The sequence below is a fragment of the Eulemur rufifrons genome, chromosome 6, assembly GCF_041146395.1.
Source record: "Eulemur rufifrons isolate Redbay chromosome 6, OSU_ERuf_1, whole genome shotgun sequence".
Taxonomy (NCBI): Eukaryota; Metazoa; Chordata; class Mammalia; order Primates; family Lemuridae; genus Eulemur; species Eulemur rufifrons.
This window is the reverse complement of record NC_090988.1, coordinates 37546579-37570055: the sequence shown is the minus strand read 5'-3', so window position 1 is coordinate 37570055 and position 23477 is coordinate 37546579. Positions and strand designations below refer to the sequence as shown.

Here is a 23477-nt window from a genome sequence, read left to right as displayed (position 1 = left end):
GAGCAGCCAAGGAATAGATGTATTTGAGCTCTCTATGGTTAGACTGTCAGATTTAATCATTTTTTATCTCTTTTATGGAATAGTTGTTCTCCTTGGACTTCTCATGACATAGTTCTTTCCACAATGCATTAGCAAGTTGGATGTGTTTCCTTTTTTTAAAAGGGTTCCCAAGCTATTTTAATATAGGAAGTCGCTTCTTTTTATCCAAAAATCTTATCTGCATGCGCAATCCTAGTAGTCTACCAATTTTTAATGTATAATTGAAATTCCATATTAATTGCTTCTTTTTCTTTTCATTAAAACCATTTGCACTCATTCAAAGATGTAAATACTTATGGGATCTGAATGTATTAGAACTTGAGATTTCTGTAACTAGAAATGTTTCCAAGAATGATTTATCTCTGATCTATCTCTGCAGCCTACAAAGGTCTAAATTAACAGTATAGTCGTAACAATTTATCAAGTTAAGCTTAATTTTTATTCATTTTATTTTTAATGTGTAGACTTGAATCATCTTACTCACCTTCTATTAAAGAATCAGAAAGGAAAAGGAAAGAGCTGTTTTCTGTGGTCCGAGAACAACCAAATCATGAAAAAGAACTGAATAAGGTATGGAAAATATGAGCTCCCTTCTTCCGAGTAGATGTAAAGTGTTTACATAAAGTGCTAAAAAAAATCTTCCTTCTCATTCTCTTCTTTTTCTTTTTATATTTTTTCCTAAGATGATAACTTACCAAGCTGCTAATTCTGTGTGAGACTATTAAAAAACACAAACTTTAGGTTATCACTCCACCATGGGGAGACCGCTCGTGGAATGTGGAGGGCCAGTGGCTGCATGAGAGGTGGCTCATATCAAGAAGATGGAGAGCACACACTGGTGCTCAACCACAAGCGTAAACTCATAAGGTTGGGATGAGGATTAAATGAGCTAATAATAGCTGCTACTGAAATAGCACTTACCCTCTGCCAGGAACTGTTCTAAGGATTTAACAAATCTTACTTCATTTATTCCTCACAACCATCTTATAAAGTAGGGCTTAATATTATCGCCTTCTTATGTTTGAGGAAACTAAAGCACAGAGAAGTGACTTCCCCCAACATTACATAGCTACTAAGTGGCAGAGACCAGATTTGAATCTAGGCAATCTGGCTCTAGAGTCTGTATCTTGCCCTAAATTAAAATCCATGCGATAATGCATATAAAGTGCTTAGAATAGAGCCCAGCTCAGAGGAAGCACTTAGTAAATGTTGGCTACTATTGTTATTGGTTACACCGACATTTTTCATTGTGCCAAGTACTCTGTCAGGAACTAGAAATATAAGGATGAGTAAGACCTGGGCACTGTCCTTAAAGAGCTTGTGGATCTCTACTCTCATACAAAGAGTATATTCTTGGCCGGGCGCGGTGGCTCACGTCTGTAATCCTAGCATTCTGGGAGGCCGAGGAGGGAGGATAGTTCGAGATCAGGAGTTCGAGACCAGTGAGAGCGAGACTCCGTCTCTACTAAAAATAGAAAAAATTAGCCAGGCAACTAAAAATAGAAACAAAAAAATTAGTCATGGTGGTGAGCATCTGTAGTCCCAGGTACTCGGGAGGCTGAGACAGGAGGATCACTTGAGCCCAGGAGTTTGAGGTTACAGTGAGCTAGGCTAATGCCATGGCACTCTAGCCCAGCCAACAGAGACTCTGTCTCGAAAATAAATAAATAAATAAAATCCAGTAGTGGCTTTCTTTCCATGAGTTTATTATAACATTTATTTACCTTTCTGGTCTTTAGGTTTGAGGCTCAGACAGAATATTCAAATCTATAAAATCTAAGCAAATGTTAAAGGTTAAACAAACCAGGGCATGGCTTTGAATTATCAACTAGTGCCCTGTATAGTGCTTGACACACAATAAATGAAAATAATTATTTATAGAATGAATTAATTACTATTAAGGCTAAGTTCTCCCATAAATATATAGGGTCATAAATTCAGTTGTTTATATAAATTCAACAAACGTTTATTGAGCATCTAGTGGGAATATAGCTATGTTGCTAATTTCTGTAGGAAGTACAATGATATATGAGGGACAGATACTGTCTCCCAAGGAGTTGACTGTTAGAGAATTAATAGAGGTTTAGTATAGAAAAGGTATTATGAATTAATGACCATTTTCTTTATATTTGGAACACTTTGATGCTACTAATCCCATGAAACTTATTTTACTGATTTTAGAAATATAACTTTAAAAAACTGGTTTTTACTGGTGAAAAAACAGTGAATACATTACGATAAAGATTGATTAAAGCCAGCTATAGTTACACCATTCTTAACTACATGGATTTAGATAAAATAATAAAATTTTGAGTAATACAAAGAATCTGCTGCTTTTGCACAGTTGTGACGTGGCGAGAGAGAATATGAAGCACAAATCTCTTTATAGGCTCTTGGAGACCACTAGATAGTGCAATGCTGTGCAGAAAAGGTAACAAATGAATTGTATATAAATAGCTGTTGCTTAACAGGAAGTGTTTGTGGAGAGCATTTTCATTCTCTTGTAATAAAACTAACAAGAGCCACATATTATGAATCTTGCAAGTGTTTTATTTCTTTTCTTGTTATCCAGTACAGAACTATTTTTATGCATTTATTTTGTGATAAAATTTGTACTTTTAATAAAGCCAAAGTCACTTGGAGCTCAGGTAAATTAATCTCACTGAGAAAAGTTTTGCAATACAGTATGCTGTTTTAATCTCTAAACATCGTGAAAATAATAAAAATAAATTACTCTTTTTTCATAAATAGTATATTAATTTTTTACATTTTAAAATTTCCATTTTAAGATTAACATGTTAAATTACACCATGGGGATACAATCAGCAAAATCCAGATTGGGACAAACTCCAGAACAACCCTGTTGTTTCATCAAATAAATTTCAAGTGTAAAACTTAGAGACAGAAGGGATTAAAAGAGACTTACAATATTGTCTTCAGGGTTAGGATACTTGTACTCCAGTCTCTAGTATCCTCTTTATTCTCTTCCCTGTAAGTCTTTATTTATTTATTTTTTTATCTGTTAAATGATGGCGTTAGACCATGTAACTTCCAAGGTCATGTCCAACTCTGAAACTCTAAAAATATTAGTAGTAAGGATAGAATCAGATGAGGGGTTGGTGACATAAAGTGTGATGATGCATGACGTTTGCCTCTGGACATGTGTACTTTCCATGTTAGCTCATGCTACTCTAGGTGTCATCCCCTAAAACTCAGCTTTCCCAGCGTGTGAACCATCTTCTAGGGCCATTCAGAGGTTGTAGAGCACAACGGGTAAGATCACAGGTCCTGGAATCAGATTGCCTTTCACCAGGAACGTAACTGTGAAAAGTTATGCACCTGAATTTTCTCATCTGCTAAACAGAGTAATCTGCAAAATAAAGAGATTATGGGGATTAAATGAGATGATGCATGTAAAGTACTTGGGACACACAGACACACACAAAAGGAAAGGCTTTAAAAAGATATATGAGCCAGTCATGGCTGGGTGCTGTGGCTCAAGCCTGTAATCCTAGCACTCTGAGAGGCCGAGGCGGGTGGATCGCTCGAGGTCAGGAGTTCAAGACCAGCCTGAGCAAGAGCGAGACCCCGTCTCTACTAAAAATAGAAAGAAATTATCTGGCCAACTAAAATATATATAGAAAAAATTAGCTGGGCATGGTGGCACATGCCTGTAGTCCTGGCTACTCGGGAGGCTGAGGAAGTAGGATCGCTTATGCCCAGGAGTTTGAGGTTGCTGTGAGCTAGGGTGACGCCACGGCACTCACTCTAACCCAGGCAACAAAGCGAGACTCTGTCTCAATGGGCAAATCCTATTTAGATCCTAATTCAATTAAATAAACTTAAAGAACATCCATTATATTTTTGAGACAATTTAAAATTTGAATACTGCCTGGATATGTGATGATATTGAAGAATTGTTAATTTTTAAAGACATCATAATGGTATTCTGGCTATGTTAAAAACAAACAAACAAACAAAAAAAGAGTGAGAGAGAGCCCTTAGTCTTTTAGAGATATATACTGAAAGGTTTAAAGGTGAAATGAAAAAAATCAATGTTATAAGTAAGTACCTTGGGGTAAATGCATATAAATTTCTTTCATTAGTGGCCTCTATTTAACTCTCCAGCCTTTTTTCTCATCACACACTAAGTCCTAGCTATTCCAAACTCCTTTTAGTTCACCAAGTATGCATTGCTGTCTCTCATTCCCATGACTTCATTGTGTTCTTTGCCTGGGAGCCCTTTTCCATCCCTGTCTTCTGACTGGCCCCCATTCATCCTTCAGTATCGGGTCTTATGACCCCTACTCTGGGGTGCTGACATCACCAGACTGGGGTAAACACCCTCCTTGCATATTGCAGACATCAATTGCTATACTGTGCTGGAATTGGCTGTTTATGTTTCTGTTCACCCCAATGGATTATGATTTTTTTTGAGGTGGATGATTGTGTACTTCACCTCTGAATATCAAGATTAGAAACAGTGACTGGTTTCTAGAAAGATGCTAAGAGGCTGAACCAAAACAGCAGTAGTAGGAACAGAGAAAAGAGGCAAGACTTAAGAGACATGGAAATAGGGTGGATAGAATTTGCTGCCTGACTAGATTTGGAGAAACGAGGATGAGTAGGAGCCCAAAATGATCCAGAGGTTTCTAACATGGAATGCTTAGCCAAGATTAAGAATATAAGAGACTCCACAGGCTTAAGGGGAGGAGGTGATGTTTTCATAAATGCATTGTATGAAATTTATTGTAACACGATTCTGAAAAACACAGTGTTTATTCACAAACAATACAGCCTAATTTAGTCAAAAAAAAAAAAAAGACCTGAATTCAAAGCCAAGAGTCCCGAGTTCTCATCCCAGCTCTGCCAGTTACTAGCTTTATGATTTTGAGCAAGTCATTTCACCTCTTTAAACCAACTTTTTCTCCATAAAAACTGTTTGATTGTACTTTCTCCATCTTCCTGTCAAAGTAGTTTTCCAAGTAGTATCAGTGGAAGGTAATGATTTGCATACAACAGAAAATAAAAATGAGAAATGAATTTTTGGAATTGGAAGGGAAAAATTAATGAATCATTATTATAGGTATCTGTGTTTAATTTAGTATTGATCAGAAAAGGGGCCTGACAAAGCTTTAGGATAGCACGACTGAACATGGCCAATAAAAGCTTTAAGTTGCTCTATAAATAAAAAGATTCATTAATGTTTCTGGTCTCTATCTACTGCAGATAAAAAGCCAACTCCAACAGGAGGAAGAGTACCATAGCTCTGAGCAGGAAAGAATGAGGAATGAAATCTCTAACCTAACAGAAGAGCTTCATCAGAAGGAGATCACTATAGCAACCGTCATGAAGAAAGCTGCCCTTCTGGAAAAACAGTTAAAAATGGAATTAGAAATAAAAGAAAAAATGTTAGCAAAACAACAGGTATGCAAACCGGCAGAACAGCACCTGCCCAGGGCACACTCTTGCTCGGTGCTGATAGTAGCCTTCATTGTTGTCTAATAAAAGCATTGCATTTCTTGGTATTATTTCTGAGACTAGCAACACAGAAATGTTTTATGGCATCACATAAAACCTTTGTGAGATAATGCAAAGTGTCATCAAAAACATAGTAGGGGCCGGGTGCGGTGGCTCACGCCTGTAATCCTAGCACTCTGGGAGGCCGAGGTGGGTGGATCGCTCGAGGTCAGGAGTTCGAGACCAGCCTGAGCAAGAGCGAGACCTTGTCTCTACTAAAAATAGAAAGAAATTATCTGGCCAAGTAAAAATATATATAGAAAAAATTAGCCGGGCATGGTGGCGCATGCCTGTAGTCCCCGCTACTTGGGAGGCTGAGGCAGTAGGATCACTTAAGCCCAGGAGTCTGAGGTTGCTGTGAGCTAGGCTGACGCCGCGGCACTCACTCTAGCCTGGGCAACAGAGTGAGACTCTGTCTCAAAAAAAAAAAAAAAAAAAAAAGTAGTAGGAAAATAAGTGACAGTGCCAAGATAATTTCATTAAATCCCATCTTAACATTTTCTTGTAACCCACATTCAGATCACCAACCACAGTATGCTCTAGTCAAAGATTTATTCCTGAGTTTGTTTTCTCTAGTTCCCTTCCATTAACATTTTTACCTTTAAAAAAAAGTCTTTATTCCAGTTCTTCTTTGACACCTTCCACCCTCCATTTTATGTATATCTTTTATGGTTTTAAAAAATGGTTGTTGAAACATGAAAATCAGTTCATATTTACTAAACATTCACTCAATGCACAGCATGGTAAATGGGGAAAACAGCGATTGTAACATTCTACTGTTAAAATACTGCAAGTAAGTCCTCCCTCCCTTCCCTGCCCCTTGCCCTCCTCCTTCCCTCCTTTCTATTTATTTTTTAAATTCCCACAGTCCCTTATTCATGATCAGATTGGTGGCCTACTACTGACAGCACAGGATTCATCTGCCCTTTCACCCCAAATCTAGAGGTTTTGAGAGCACCATTCAATAACTTTCTAGGCATATAAGGGTCGCTGCACAAATAGCACAACTAGTTAAATCCTGTATTATAAAAACAAAAGATTCAGCCTTCGCCCTCATAAGCCTTAAACTGTCATTAATTTGTATAATACATAGGGCAGCAACACAGAGGGGATAATCACATTGGTTGTACCTGTATAGGGAAAGATATTTTACAGGTGTTAATGGTGATCTGGGTAGTTGGATTATGAATGATTTTTACTTTCACCTCCATATACTTACATATTTTCTAGGTTTTGTCAATGAGCGTATAGTTTGCAATTTATGAAAGTAAATCTTAAGGCAAGTGTTTTATGTAGAAACTATCCCCAGATAAATAAAAGGACACGTACTATATCCAAGCACTGTTTTTTTTTTTTTTTTTAATTTCAGAGTATTATGGGGCAGAAACACTTTGGTTACATAAATTGCCTTTGCACAGCCCGAGTCACAGCTACAATTGTGCCCCTCCCCCAGGCAGTGATCACCGCACCCATTAGGTGTGGATTTACCCATCTCCTCCTCCCCACAACCTCCCCGACACACTAGGCATGTTACTTCCCTTATGTGCACATTAGTGTTGATTGATTAGTACCAATTTAATGGTGAGGCCATGTGGTGTTTGTTTTTCCATTCTTGTGATACTTCACTTAGGAGAATGGGCTCCAGCTCCATCCAGGATAATACAAGAGGTATTAGTTTGTCATTTTTTTATGGCTGAGTAGAACTCCAGGGTATACATATACCACATTTTATTAATCCACTCATGTATTGATGAGCACTTGGGTTGTTTCCACATCTTTGCAATTGTGAATTGTGCTGCTATAAACATTTGCATGCAGATGTCTTTTTTATAAAATGTCTTTTTTTCCTTTGGGTAGATACCCAGTAGTGGGACACTAGATAAATCCAAGTCATGTTCAAGTAGAAGAAAAAAATAAATTAGGAAACAAAATGAAGTCGTCACACAAAAAAAAGATAGAAATTTGGCAAAGAACAAAATTAAACATGAAAGTCATATATTGCATATCATAAAAATCAGATGTTAAAGAAATTTAATGGACAGTGTTATCAAGCAAATTTTAAAAATTGTGATTTTTCTGGTGATAATTTACATACAATAGAAAATAGAAATGAGAAATAGAATTTCTCATTCTAGGAATGAGAAGGAAAAAAGTAAATGAATCATTGTTGGAAATATCTACTTTTAATTTAGCATTGATCAGAAAAGGAGGGTAAAGTGGGGCCTGCCAAAGATAGGAGACCTGAGTAAGAATACCTGATTGATAATGATCATACCTAAGAAGTGTTTTCCTTCACTACACTGAGAAAATATTTGTATTCGGCCAGGCGTGGCAGCCTGTAATCCTAGCACTCTGGGAGGCCAAGGCAGCAGGAACGCTTGAGGTCAGGAGTTCAAGATCAGCTTGAGCAAGAGCAAGACCCCATCTCTACAAAAAATAGAAAAATTAGTTGGGCCTGGTGGCATGCACCTGTGGTCCCAGCTACTCGGAAGGCTGAGGCAGGAGGGATGCTTGAACCCTGGAGTTGGAAGTTGCTGTGAGCTATGATGATGCCACTACACTCTAGCCAGGCCACCCCCACCCCCACCCCCGAAAAAAGAAAGAAAATATTTGTATTCACAAAACAAAATTAATTTTAAAAGAATTATGAGTTTTATTATAAATTTTACATTTACTTTTTGTATACTAATCTTTCAGGTCTCAGATGTGAGATATAAAGCTGTCAAAACTGAAAACACACATCTGAAAGGAATGATGGGAGATTTAGACCCTGGACGATACATGGTAATATGCCGAAATCATCCAATAAATTAAACAAAGAGGTTACTTACTTGGTCACAATTTACCTAGATATCATTTACTGAGCAGTGCTACGTGTCAGACATGTAGAAGTTGGGGTGGCAAATTTTCTTGCACTTTAGTTGCATTTAGTTTTATCCTCAGGCTGGAACATTTGAATTTCTGGTTTTCTCCCTTGTTCTTTCTTGGATTCATCTCAGTTCTGATCATTTCCCCGAACGTGACAAACATGCTGGTCCCTTGTTTTTGCTCTTGCTATTTCCTCTGAAGCCCCACATCCTACATGGCCCAATTCAAGTGTCAACCTTCCCCTCAATGAAGCCACCCCTGAAACCCTAGTCAGAATGAATTCTTCCATCCACACGTGGTTTGTGTTTTGGTCTGAACGGTTTTGTAGCTTGTCGCTTTCCCAGTGGATGGCAAGCGGGGACCATGTCTTTTTGATGTTTGTTTCACCAGCACCTCACAACATCAGGTATAGAGTAACTGTTCGGTGAATGTTGGTTGATTACCACATTAACTGTCTGTGAGTTGTATTTAACTCATGCTGATTTTGAATCTGGGGCCACCTGAAGCAGAGTAACTCACATGTCTCTTTACCTTGGGAGCCACACGGTGTACAAGCAGCTCACACTGCCATGCTGCAGCATACAAATTATGTGATGGGTAGCCCCGGGGGCAAAACCCTGCTGTTGGTTCATGAAAATCTTGCTTGTTAAATTTCTTAATGTTACAATTAATAGTGACAATTTAATCACATATAACTCACACACAGAAAACAATAAAACAATAACAAATTAAATTAGAAACAATCATTTTGTTTGTGAAGTTTTTTATTCTATTTTTGTAATAAAACACCATGGCCCCAAGGAAAAAAATTTTTTATAGTGTAGCAGTCAGTGTGTTAAAAAGAAGATTAAATAAATGAATGATTGAGGATAAGAACTTCTGGTTATAACCAGTGGCTCTGCAATTTTAACAGGTTTTCCACCTTAATGAAGTCAATGTGCTTCTCATTTCAATTGTTTGATGTACACGGTTGATTTCTACATAAGAATTTTTATTTATTTTATTTATTGAATTAATGAAATATCCTTGTTACTTGTTTATCATTTATTTGCTCTGAGAGGAAATTCTAAAATAGTTTTCCACCATTTGAGGAATAGAGAAGAGAAGAGATGAGTATGACAATGCTTAACCAGGCCTCAGTTTCTTCAGCTATAAAATGAAGGAGCTGAATTAGGCACAGTCCCTTCTTAAGCTATGTTTCTGTGATATTATGTACTTGTTGTTATAATGGTCCACATTTTTGCACCAGAAGAGTTGACACATTCTGGAATCATTCGCTCTTCTTTGGGTGTGGTTATGGATCCCGTGACTGGAGTATAGATGGATGAAAAGTAAGGAGTATATGATTTCCCTGTTACATAAAAACATATGTGCCACCTAAGACATTTTATTTCTAAATGCTGGACACGCAAAAAGTTAAATCAGATCCTGCCTCCATGAGTGTCTTCTTTTTGCTCACAAAATGGTATCCGTGGTTTTTTTTAATTTCAACCTGAATGTTTTTAGGTGTATTAATATATTCTGAGTCATCAGAGTCTCCACTGAGCCTACTGCATTCTGGCTCCTGTAGGCTTTTGTCTTTGTTCATTTATTTGTTTGTTTTTGTTTTTGTTTGTTTGTTTGTTTTGAGACTAGAACACACAGCTGTATAAAGAAGCAGCTAATTATCCGCACCCCTCGCCCCAATCCCACTTTGGACTCCAGAGATATCCAGTGCTAACAAACTAGGGTTTATTGTAGCATTTTATAACTTTTTCCTTGCTGTGCACACACAGGGAGTGGATGGGTTGAATGTTCTTTTACAGAAATAAATGTATGACATATACATTATTCCCAAATTGCCTTTTGACTATATATCATGGGTATCTCTACAAGTCACTACATAGACACCCTTTAATTTTCCTAATTTCTTAGAAAAAGTAAATACTAATGTAAAATATATATAATTTTTAATAAATTGAATAACTCACATACTGGTATTTTTAGTGCAGTCTTTATTGTTGCCTTCTTCACCCCTCCCCCTTCCTGTAATTCTCCACCCACGTCATACCCCATCCACAAGATAATACATGTTAACTACTCAGGATGTATCATTTTATACTTTTTCATATATATGTAGTCATATAGTACCTATTTTGGTATTTTACCATTTTTTAAAAAATTGGATCATATTATACATACTTCTCTGTGTCTTGCTTTTTGTTCACTGAACAATATCCCTTGGAATCTTTCCAAGTCAACTGGTTTCATTCCATTTCATTCTTTATAATGGCTTAGTAATATTCCATGGTATGTATCAAAATGTATTAAACTATTTTTTCATAATTATTTCAATCATAATTTATTCAAATTTGTTTCCAGATTTTTGCCCACGTGAACAATACCGTAAGAAAAATCCTTGTATATATATATCTTGGAATACTTTCCTAGCAGTGGAACTGCTGATTAAAGGGATATGTGTTTTAATTTTAATAACTACTATCAAATCATATTTCTATTATCTCTGTATAAGAATACCTTTTTTCTTTCTTTCATTCTTACCAGCAATAGGTGTTATTGATTTTTAAAATTTTTGTCAGTCTCATGGTTATAATTTTTCAATAGTACTTTAATTTGCATTTCATTGACTACAGATGAGCATAATTTTGTATATTTATTGGCAATGTATACTAATATGAATTAGGTATATCCTTTCCTCATTTTTCTGTTGGATTATTTGTCTTTTTCTTGTCAATTTATATCAACACTTTTTAAATTTTGTGGTTTGTAACTTTTTTAATGTCATAAATTTGCCATTCAAAAAGTTTTAAACTTTTATTTGTCAAATATGTATATCCCTTTGTTTATAGCTTCTGAGATTCCTTCCTTGAGTAAGGTTTCTCCCAACTTCTAGACATATATATAGCCTCATAGATTTTTTCAAAGATTTTTATATTTTTCATCCATTTGAATGGTAATTTTCCATATGATATAAAATAGGAACCCAATTTAAATTTTTATATGAACATTAAGCTCGATTTATCCATTTTCTCCTGATAACTTCCTGTTGGATTCTATTTGGAATTGAAAAAGTTTATATATTAACTTTGAGTGATTTTGCATTTTTATTATAGTAAATTTTTCCATCCAAGAATATGACACAGCTTTCCATTTCTTCATATTTTATGTTTTTCAATAAGATATCATGATTTTCTTTGTATAGGTTCTGTGCCTTTCTTTGAAAATTTATTCCCAGGTATTTTATAACTTTTGTCACCATCATGAATGGAATTATTTTCCTTTTTCCATATATAGGAACTTGTTAATATAGAAAAAAATCCAAATTATCTTATTAATTCTAGTAGGTTTTTTTACTAGAGGTTTCTTAGGTTTTTTGAGACTCACAATCATCTCAATAAAAATAGTTTTATCTCTTCTGTTCATATCAGTTTTTTTGTCATATATCATTTGCTAAAACCTCCAAGAAAATATTAAATTATAATAGTGATTCACTGGCAAATTTGCTAGTTCCAGATTTTAAATGATATGGTTTTGGAGCTTTGCTGTTTAATATAGTATTTGTTGTTGATTTATGGGCTTTATTATATCTTTCTATTCCTATTTTACTGAGAGTTGTTATTAAGAATTTCTGCTGATTTTTATAAGATGCCTTTTCAATATATATGACATCATGCAGGTTTTGTCCTTTAATTTGTTTATGTGTAATAGACTATGGTTAACAGTTTCCTGCTATTGATCCACCTTTGAATTCTTGGAATAAACCTTTTTAGTCATTGCATTAGTTTGGTAGGGATGCCGTAACAAAGTACCAAAACCTGGGTGGTTTGAAACAACAGAAATTGATTGTCTCATTGTTCTGAAGGCTTGAAATCCAATATCAAGGTGTTTGCAGGACTATGCTCCCTCTGAACCCCGTAGGGGAGGACTCTGCCTTGCCTCTTCCTAGCTTTTAATGGTTTGCCCACAATCTTTGGCATTCCTTTGCCTATAGATACATCAATACACTCTTTTGTCTTCATATGGCATTCTCTCTGTATCTCTGTCTTCACATGGGCGTTTTCACACGGTTCTCACATTATCTTCTCTCCATGAGTGTCTGTTTCTGTGTCCAAATTCCCCCTTTTTTATAGGACACCAGTTATATTGGATTAGGGCCCACCTTGGTGACCTCATTTTAACTCAGTTACCTGATAGGATGGCCTGACTAATAAACTATCTAACAGACAAAAATAAACTATCTAACCAAAAAAAAAAGAGGAATAAATTCACAGCACATAATTGTCCCTTTAAAGGGAAAGATCACAGCACAACAGTTTCCTTGTTTAATTAATCACCTACAAAGTTTGTTTTCATAGCCTTGAAAAGCCCTGAACAGACAACAAGGGTGTGAGCTCTCCACTCCAGCTCTTGCCAGACCACATTTCAAGGATTCTGATAAGCCGGCCTCACAGAGAAGAGAAAAAAAAAAAAAGGAAAAAACGGACACAGTGGCTTCACAGCTGCCTTTCTATCAGCTGACAGCAATCACTCTTTTTTTCTCTTTTACTACCTATAAAAATCCTAAACCCCTTACCCTTTCTGCCGACACTTCTTTCTTTCTTTTGTGTTGTGCCCTTCCCCCTTTGGGAAGAAAAATAAACTTTCTTTCTTTAAAACTATTCTAATCTTTGTGTCGAGAATGTTTTCTCATCCCGTGCTATGAGTCCCCACCCTAAAATTTGGTGTCCCGTATGGGAAGTCATTTCTCTACCTCTGTATGGATATTCATTTTTCTACCTCCATACAGGGAGGTCACTTCTCTAGCTCTGTATGGGAACTCACTTTTCTGCATCTGTCTTGAGACTGCTTCCTCTGCTGTACAGCTCCCAGGACAGCCTTCTCGGTACCCTCATTCAAACTTTGGTAAGTCTGTAGGGCTTTGGAAATGGTCATATACTCTAAAAAGAGTCAGCAGCTTCACGGTTATGGAGAATCCTGGCACCATGTCTGCCACTCTCAGAAAGGTGCCTTGGAGGGATGCCTCGTAACCACCTCCTCCCAGACTTTGCCCACACCCAGGGACACCTGGCTTTAGAGAAACTCCTTTAAGTTTCAGTCTGGACCAGGACTCAGGGATGCCCACTTTCTGGCCAGCACCCTACATTTCGTTTTGGGTCTGACTCAGAACTTGGGAATGCCTGATGTCTGATCAGCATCCCAGCGGTTGTCTAGTGGGGGATACCCCACTCAGACTGTCAGTGTTTCAATGTATGACTATTCCTAAAGTCTTTCCACATTTTCTTTCTCCTAGTTGCCATGGGCAACATTCAGTCAACTCCACCTAAAGACTCCCCATTGGGATGTCTCCTAAGAATTTGCAAACTTTGGGACTTATCTGACCTCTTTCCCAAACATTTAGTCTTCTATTACAATACAGCCTGGCCACAATATAAATTAAATGACCAGGAGATTTGGCCCAAGAATGGATCTCTTAGTCATAACACCATTCTACAACTAGACCTTTTATTGTCACTGCCTCAGCAAGGGGTCTGAAATTCTCACCTTCTGTAATCTTGCTAGACTTCCTGATCTTTGCTCTGCCTACTGTATATAACTTCTTACCCCTGCATCTCTCCCACTGTCTTCACTTTCCAGATGATGTTTCTGTTTTGACTCCCCCTGTTTCCCCCCCTCCTCCTCCTTCTCAGTCTCCACCGCTCTCATCTGCCCATGCATGCTCTGGCTGGCTGTTCCAAAACCCTCCCTACCTGTACACCAGCTCCCTCTTCAGGAGGCTGCTGGGTTGGAAAATATAAATTACTCAGAGCCAAAATGAAAATCCAGCCTTTTTTCTTTCATGACTGTTCGAAGCCATTTGCCTTTTTACTAACTTAGATCCTGATACCAGGGAGGGACAAATTATCTTAGCAATGCACTTCATCTCCCAGTCAGCCCCCGATATTTTGCATGAAGTCCAAAAACTTAAAAAGTGGCCTCCAACTCCACAAGTAGATCTTTTAAACCTGGCCTTCTTTTTATAAGGCCACGTCAAGGTCTTTAATAACGGGGATGAGGAGAGGAGAGAATGAAAGAAGGAATGGGACTGACAGCAGGCCCCGAGAGTAGAAAGAAGTTTTCCAAATGGTGGCTACCGCTACTCCAGGGACAGAGTTCCCCTGGAGGCCCAGACAGAAAGGCACCAGGACCACACTCTTCTCCAGGAATTAAGCCCTGCTTCCTCTACAACCAGCTCTGGGTCACTGGAGTAAAAAGTGCCCAGGAAGCGGACTCTAAAATTTTGAAAGAAACAGGAGCTGAGTAGCAGGCCTATAAAAAGGCCCATCAGAAAAACGGAGGTAGATTTAATTAATGCGTATTTCCACATGATAACCAGCTAGTGGGGGATATGTTCGTGAAATCACTAGGAAAGTATTTAAGAAAAACATGAAATGAGAGCCCTCAAAGTTTGTTGTCAAGGAAAATGGAATATGTACTTAAATATAAAACATGTAAATACATTTGTGTAATTCTTTTGGGTCCTGCTCACAACACTTATTTAATTTTAGTACATTTGTCAAATTGTGGGGTTTTAAAAAATCATTACTATCATTCTTAATTACTTTAAACCAACACTGGACCAAAAATAGTCACAGGTGAAATCTAATTTTATAGAAAAAGCTTAGATAAAATTTTAATTGAGCAGCAGACCATAAAGAATTATATATTTTGCCTGGTAGATGTCTTATTGGGAGTCAAATCTTGAATCTTATCCACAACTTTTTTCAACCAGATCTGCGCATATGAATTTTTTCCTTATGTAGGGCAAAATTTTATAATACTCTGCCTCCTATATATTTATTGCAAATCTACTCTAATTTTAGAATAAGCATTTCTTCCTCTTTTAAAGCAAAAAACTATGGATTGCTCTTTTATCTGCATTTGTGTCTCTCAAAAAATAAATGTTGAATAATCCTAAAGGCAAGGGCCTAACAAGCAAAGAAATACCTTCATGGCCTTCTTTTTTCAAAGAGCACCTTGATCAATAGACTTAGAAACCCTTCCTATATTGTTTATCCTATATTAGTGGAAAAGTTTGCCCTCCTGGAGCATTTCCTTACATTCAAAATCCTTACGTATTTTCTAAACTTCCATAATGCATTAGGCAGCAAACAGAAAATGTAGTAAGCGGACTTGGCCTCTGATGCAAAACATGAAATAAGTAAACATTTTTAATAACTAATATGTGTATATTTCCACATGTATTTATCAGCATTGATACTAATATGATAGTATATTAATAATTTTCAAGGTGAAATTAGTCAAAAATTTTAGAATATTTAGGATGATTTTATTGGGTGCCAGCCCATATGAATGGCACTTAAAGCCTTAAATTTAGGAACTTCAAAAAGAAAATCCTAAGCTATAATCATTTATAGTCTTACAGATTTGAACCATAGATATTTGGAGCTTCAGAAATGATATTTTACTCAAGTTATGCTTTTTGTGCAAAAATATTAACCTTCTGAAAACAGAGAACTGTAGTTTAATCAGCAGCTACACAACTCATGGATAATCAAATTAGAGAACTAAAAACACTGTGCAAAGTCATTTAAAGCATTTTCATGAGTGTTTCTTGTGAGATTATTTTTTAAAACTTTGTGAAAAGAAAAGTTTAGACACTCCCTAGGAAACTTCTTACAGTAGGGTATTTAATTAAAACACCCTCAGCAATCTTTATTCTTACTTAAATATCTCATTTTGGATTTAAACATGTTTCATATTCTATTCTGAAGACACACTAAAATTGAGTGGCCTCTATGAGACAGTAAAGCATTATAATGAAGCTGTATTGCTCAAGACTGTGTGGTACTGGCACAATTTCAACTGTAAGATAAGTAGGACAGAATAGTCCAGGATCAGACACCAATCTATATGGATTTTAGTATATAATTTGTTGCATCATCCACGAGTGGAGAATGGATGTTTTAGTCAATATGTGATTGGAACAATTGCAATAATTGATTATTAATTTTTAGTCTCCTCTGTCATTTTATACAAAGTTAATCACAAAGAAACTAAAAAATTAAATGTAAAATCATGAAATTATAAAACAAATAGAAAATACAAGTTAATATTTATTAGCTTTTAGAATGAAAAAGGAAACTGAAATATAAAAGCAAAGAAGTCACAAAGGAAAAAGACTGATAGATTTAACTAAATAAAAATAAAAAACAAAACTTTCTGGATAAAATACACCACACACTAAAATTAAAACTTAAAAATCACATGGAAAACTTACTTTCAACCAACTTAAGAAACAACTTAGGCTTACTATACCTAATGTAAAAAAAAAAAATTCTTTCAAATTAGTAAGGTAAGTGTTCCACAAACACTCTAATGGAAAAAATAACCTAAGGACACAAATAGACAATTGACAAAAGACAGAGTAAAAATTGCTAGGAAGTTATAGATGAAAATATATTCAACTTCACTAATAATCAAATAAATAAAATTACTATTTTTATTTAACAGATTAGCAAATTACACAAAATGGTAATATTAAATGGTTGTGAGTGTGATAAGATAGGCCCTTTAATATGTTAGTGGTAGGAATTTATGAGATTGAAAATTTATGAGATTTATGGGAAAATAATTTTGGGGACACTTTTTATCAAAGTCCTCAAAAATATTCATACAATTTAACCCAGTGGTCCCAGTCCTTGAAATCTATCTAAAGAAATATAGGCCAAAATTTATGTATAAGGAAATCAATAATGTTATTTATCATTTTGAAAACAAGCTAAATAGTCAATAATAGAGGAATGGTTAAATGAATTTGTTTGTACCTCTACCGAGGCAGTCATTAAAAATCTTATTTTTGAAGAATATATAATGTTAAAGGAAAAAAACAGTCCCTAAAATTTTATTCATTTTATACATTACAATTTTGTAATTATAGGTATAATTCTGTAAGTATGAATATATTTTATATTGATTATATTTCCTGTTGATATTTATAGTCATGTACTGCGTAATGATGTTTCAGTCAACAATGGACCACATACATGACGGTGGTCCCAAAAGATTATAATACCATCCTTTTACTGTACCTTTTCTATGTTTAGATATGTTTAGAAACACAAATACTTACCATTGTGTTACAATTGCCTACAGTATTCAGTACAGTAATATGTTGGACAGGTTTGTAGCATAGGAGCAATAGGCTGGCTATTCCATACAGCCTCCATGTGTAGTAGGCTATACCACCTAGGTTTGTGTAGGTACACTCTTGTGATCACACGATGATGAACTTGCCCAACAACACATTTCTCAGAATGTATCCCATCATTAAATGATGCATGACTGCATATCTGTATATTGATTATAATTTTATAAGTATCCATGCATTATAATTATATTGATCTGTTATGTTGATTATATTTTATTTTCTATTGATAGAAAAAGAGACTAGAAAGATATAAATATAAATGTTAATAGCAGTTATCACTGAATATTGGTAGCATGGAGTATTTATTTTGTTCTTAATAACTTATTTTCTGTAACGACATACATAGTATTTTACATGTCCATATATTATTATATGCCCATGTATTATTTTATTCAGAAAGAAATATTCTTTTAAAATTGAAATGTATATTATTTCTAATTCCATTATTAACACTAGAAGGTATATCCTATACACACAAAAAACTTTAAATCTAGCTAATTAGTTCTAGATACAGAGAGCAATAATGCATAGAGTAAATCTTTTCTGTACTGGAGCATGGGTAGTATTTATGCATTGCTTTTATTGCAAATGTGTTCAGCGGCAGCTGTCCTTGAGGATCTGCTTGTTGTGAGGAGGTGAGGGAGCTAGAAGGATCATTTAGGAGGTGAGCAATAGTAGAGCCACCTTGCTTGGCTCAAATGAAAGAGCCTTTCCAACACATGTGTCCAAACACACAGAAAATATGCATTACTTACAAGGGACAGTTTATTTAATGATAGTTTATTTTATTCTCTAGAGTATGGACTTCACTAACAGGGAACATTCCAGGCATACATCTATTAACAAACTGGAATATGAGAATGAAAGGCTCCGAAGTGATCTCGCAAAACTTCATGTCAATGGTCAATCAGCATGGACTAATCAAAGCACCTATGAAGAAACAGGGAGCTATGCCTATCAAAGCCAAATGAAAATGGAAAAAAATGACGATAGGTAGGTGTCTCCATTATATAAGGACATAAGTTTAAAAACATTTAATTGAAATTTATTTTTAAAGAATTCAAATTATAACTTTATGCACTTTCTCTTCAGGTGTTTAAAATTTACTTTATAATGATAATGCAGTAGGCTAGATACATTGTTTTATAAGAAACTTCTGTGTTGTCAATGGCTTTCAAAACACAGTAGTGAAATGGGCAGAGTGTTATAGTGGATTTTTGTTGTTAGTCACTTCAGACCATTCTTGGAAGCTGATATGGTATCCAGAATATACAGATAAGTAATCTTTACTTATTTTTGATGTCATGGGAACAGAAAAAACTAGTTTTTAATATATTAGGTATATTGCTCAAACAAAACAGAAATACAGGAAGATGTCACCTCTCACTTATCTTCAATAGTAGGTACATTTTCTACTCTATTGGCATTCTAACAGTCGGAACAAACTGTTGATCATTTTACAGGGAAGGAATCTATAGAAGTATAAGAGGTTTTGTCCAGGTAAAAAGTACATGGAAAATCAATATCTCCTATATACATTATTCCAGTGCTCTTTAACATTTAAATATTAATATATCAACCATAAAAATAGGCTAATTTACTCATTTTTTAAAAAGATTTATGGAGTCAAAACTATCTCTGAAGGTCTTTCACCGTTTTCCCAAACTTGGAAAATGGTCAACAAAATAAACAAGTTTCTTTTTTACAGGCTTTCTTAGGGCCATTAACATGTTAATTTACATTGTGAGTTTCCAAGAAGGGGTATGGTATGCAGTGTTCCCCAAACTTAGCTGACATCAGATTTATTAACATTCCATAGTGCTGAGAAATGGTGACTTAATAGGTCCAAACCCAACCTCATTACATTTGCTCAGAAGCTCATAATACTTAGAATGAAAAACTTACGTATTATTTTTATATGAAAGAATTAATATTTACACACTTGGAAAATTTGCTTAACCTTTGTCACCCTTAATTTCCCATCTGACAAAAGGGTAATAATTGTAGGATTTAATTGAAGATTATAGGAGAAAATCCATGTAAAACATACAGTTCCATAAGTGCTAGCCATTGCTACTAATAAAATTGCTAGTATTTATAATAATATTAATATTTTTCCAACAACTTACAGTGCCCAAATAGTATATTTTGGTGAATAGACAGACAAATGGTTGAATCTGACATTTCCTCAAAGATAGTTCTGTTGGGGACGGGTGATGCCAGCTCATCTTTGTAACTAAGCATGCCCACCCAGTTCCACAGGTAGATAAATCCATAAGTCCATGGAAAGTATTTAAAAATACGTCTGTTCAATATCTTGTGGGTGTAGTACAGCTCTCTCCTGTTTTCACCACTTCAGCCCTGTATAAGTTAGAAAGATGTTTTCTAGTCCCATGCAAGAAACAGCAACCATCCAAAAGTGCTAAATCAATAACCCCTCTTCAGGTGTCTAAGTAAGGTAATGAAGGACTGGTTGCTACCCCAAAAGAGCATGGCGGTAGGGTGCTGAGGTGGGGCGGCGGTGGCAGCAGTGGCAGTATAAAAGCAGCACAGGGAGGATGGAAGAGCTCACTGGGCCACAGCCATGGACCAGTTCTCTGGTGAATGTGCCCACGAGAAAGTCTGTCCAACGGGGTCTAATCTTGATTTGGGTATAAGAATATATTTTCTAACATAGAATAAGTAAACACTTTACAAAGTGCTTCTCCACCATATGGATTCAGTTCTCCATAGGTCAAATCGTGACTCCCACATACTGTATATAGTTTCCTCACTGTAAAAGCACAGCAGGCCCCTAGGGATGCTATAAAGGGTCTTCCTGCCTGTGTTGGTCACTGATCTGTGCTGAGCACCCACTGAGCACAGAACACTGTGTCCTATTCTTGCTAGTTTGGAAAAACTTTTAAAGCCTTAGATGAAAATACCGGTGTTGTTATTTAGACAAAAAGACAGTTACCTTGCCTTTTATAATTTTTAAAAAGTACTTTTATTGTTTGGATTGCCCCCTTTTTTCTCTTTGTTAGGCAGTGCAGAATGTGTTAAAAGTGTCCAACAAAAACAAGACAGTAGGGGACACCGAAAGCAGCATAAGAGGTAAAACGCTCAGCAGGAGATTATCTTAATAAGCAGTTTAGACTGCTATTCCTGCCAAAGCCTGTGTCCTGCTAGCTTCATTTGTTGAAAGTTTCATTAAATTTGTTTTAATGCCGCCTCTGATTTCAGTGTTCTCCAGTGACCTGGTTTTTAAAAGAAACAGCATTTCAAATGTTCTGAATAAATTATTACCATGTACAACTCACTATGGGAAGAGTTGTTGAGATGCAAGGACACTGTGAGCTCACCAATGGAGAACTATAAAGCAGATATCTCTCTATTAATTTTAGCACATGAAAAAATAAAATCTTTTTTTTCCCTCTTGGCACAGCTCAGTGAAGTCAAATAGTAAAAGCTATATATGTATATATTTATTAGGCATAAATTAATTTAAAAAACACAAGTCATCTTTACATATCAATGGTTAACACAGTAAGGTCTTATTTAACTGTTTTAGGAAGAAAAAAGCTTTTAGGTAAAGGTATGTGAAGATATGTGCCACAAAATTTGAAACTCCATAGTCTAATTTTAAGATAATCCCTGCTTTTAACTGAGGAAGATTTGTGTAACACATTATTAACATAATCTTTCATTCACTCTGAAGCAACTCAATTTTGTTGTTTTTCCCTCCTGTTCAAAGAGGTAAGTTTTTAATGCTTACTCACTTAAAATGTGAAGCATTTTAGCATATTCCAAAGCACTTGCTTTCCAATAAGATAGTTAACCAGCACTTTAAAAAAATTACGAGTGAGATGTAATTGAATTTGGTGAAGGTGTTTTGAATATCATTTTCAAAAATTAGAGTTTTGAAGTTTCAGGATAATTTACAAGCTAATTTGGAATATTGGTATCTAGAGCTATTAATATGTAACTAATTTTAATGACAAATCAATTTTGTAATAAATGGAGTTTTATCTCTACGTAAGATACCTACTTAAAAGTCAATTTATGGGTTTAAAATTTGTATCATGTGCTAGAAAGGTTTTAGCAATCACAAACATTAATCATTAAAACGGCTTCAAGTCTAGCTAATAAATTAAGAGTTTCTAACACTAAAAAACCACAAAGTCAGCAGGTTTGTCATCACCACTCACATGATCCCTTGTCAAGGAATCAATAGTCATCTAGAAGCCAAAAGTGAGTTGAGAATGTTTCTCCCATGGTATTGCTCAAGAAGGAGCAAAACCTAGCAGGTTGACCACTTCTAGGCCAGGAAACAATGAGCAGTTCACAGAAGAGGGAGTTTGCCAGGAGTGCTGGAAGGTGAGGCTAAGAGAAGGTAAATTAGCATAGTGTGTGAAGGGATCTTGTTCCATGCTAAGGACGTTATCCTATGGCCCAGGGGAAATTTAATGGAGAGACAGGATTGGATGTACATGTCAGACAATGCTGAAAACTGTGGAAAATTGACACAAGTCTCAAGGCGATGGAGTTCTACTCCCCAACAAAGCAGCCAGGTCCTGCTCTCCTGCAAAATTAGGCAGCAGCCTTGGAGTAGGGCATGTAGAAAAGCTAATTGAACAGATCAGCTTGTGAGAGGATATTAAAAGCTTTCTGAAATAATTTTTAAGATAGCTTTTAAATTGATATACATAGCATTTTATGCAAGGTGGTTTTATGAAGTATTTGAATGGCTATATTCTGGAAGAAGAACTTGTCAGATATAAATATAATTTAAAACAAAAGTACTTTACTTCATAATGTAGTCTTTCCTTTCAATCTCTACATTTTATTGATCTTACAATAAAAAGAATGTTCCCATATAAATTTTAGTAATTAATATCATAAAACCATATCTATACATCCAAAGCAAATGGATAATTAAGATAATTATTTAGATAATTTAGGACAGATAATACTTTGCCTGAAATCTCTGTATAACCGAGATTACAGAGAGGCATATATTTCTTGAATCACTTCTATAATTATCTTAATTTTTCCAGTGTGCTTTGAAGTATAGAGAGTAGCCTCACTCAAATTAAAAGGTTCAGCTAAAGATTATATGCAGATGTACTATGCAATTGTTATAATTCTATTTGAATTGCAAGATGTTTCATCTTATTGTGCACATCATAAACCATGTTATTTCAATTTAATTTGCTGTTCTGTTTCCATGGTAATTATGGTTTGGGAGAATGGGTAAAAAAAAAAAGATATATTTCAAGATAAGTAAAAATGGAAAACATGTTGTGTTTGTTTTTACGTACTAATTTACAGATGCCTCACTTAACTTTTATTGTTATTTGTATGCATAGTTTGAAAATGTTTGCATAATAAGAAACAAGTCTATATAAATTAGATAGTCTTTGGATAAGAACAGAGAAAAATAATGTGAATTTTTTTTAACTGTGTCAAAATATGAAGGCATTGAAAATGGTTAATCAATATCCATGGGGAATTTGACTTATTAGTAAAAATAAATAGTTTTAAATTGAAAATATTTTTGTTTTGATGATTTGGTTACATCTAAACCCCATTTTCATGAAAGATACTTAATCCTAAACAGTCTATACTGTTAGGACCTTTTTTGTAAAATTTTAGGGTAAATTGGTTTGTTTCTTTGTTTTGTTATTCATTTGTTTAGTCAGCAATCCAAAATTTAAAATCTCACTGTTACTTTGTTCAGTCTCATCTTCTACCCTGTATTTTAGCACAAACAAATTCCATACTATGACTTTCATCCAAATTATGGGGTTTGCAGTCAAGAAAATCTGTTTTGGAGTCCAAAATCCAAAATTATCACTTCTTT

The 23477-nt window shown here is 35.3% G+C and overlaps 1 protein-coding gene across 1 annotated transcript in view; it reads left to right on the top strand.

Annotated features, from left to right (window-relative positions):
- The window catches only part of DEUP1 (deuterosome assembly protein 1), a 74500-nt gene that overhangs the window by 39661 nt on the left and 11362 nt on the right, over positions 1 to 23477 (top strand). Inside the window, exons 8-11 of the mRNA XM_069469072.1 lie at positions 504 to 609; positions 5269 to 5466; positions 8257 to 8343; positions 18432 to 18628. Coding sequence (XP_069325173.1) covers positions 504 to 609; positions 5269 to 5466; positions 8257 to 8343; positions 18432 to 18628 — 588 coding nt within the window. The remainder of the gene's footprint in view (positions 1 to 503; positions 610 to 5268; positions 5467 to 8256; positions 8344 to 18431; positions 18629 to 23477) is intronic.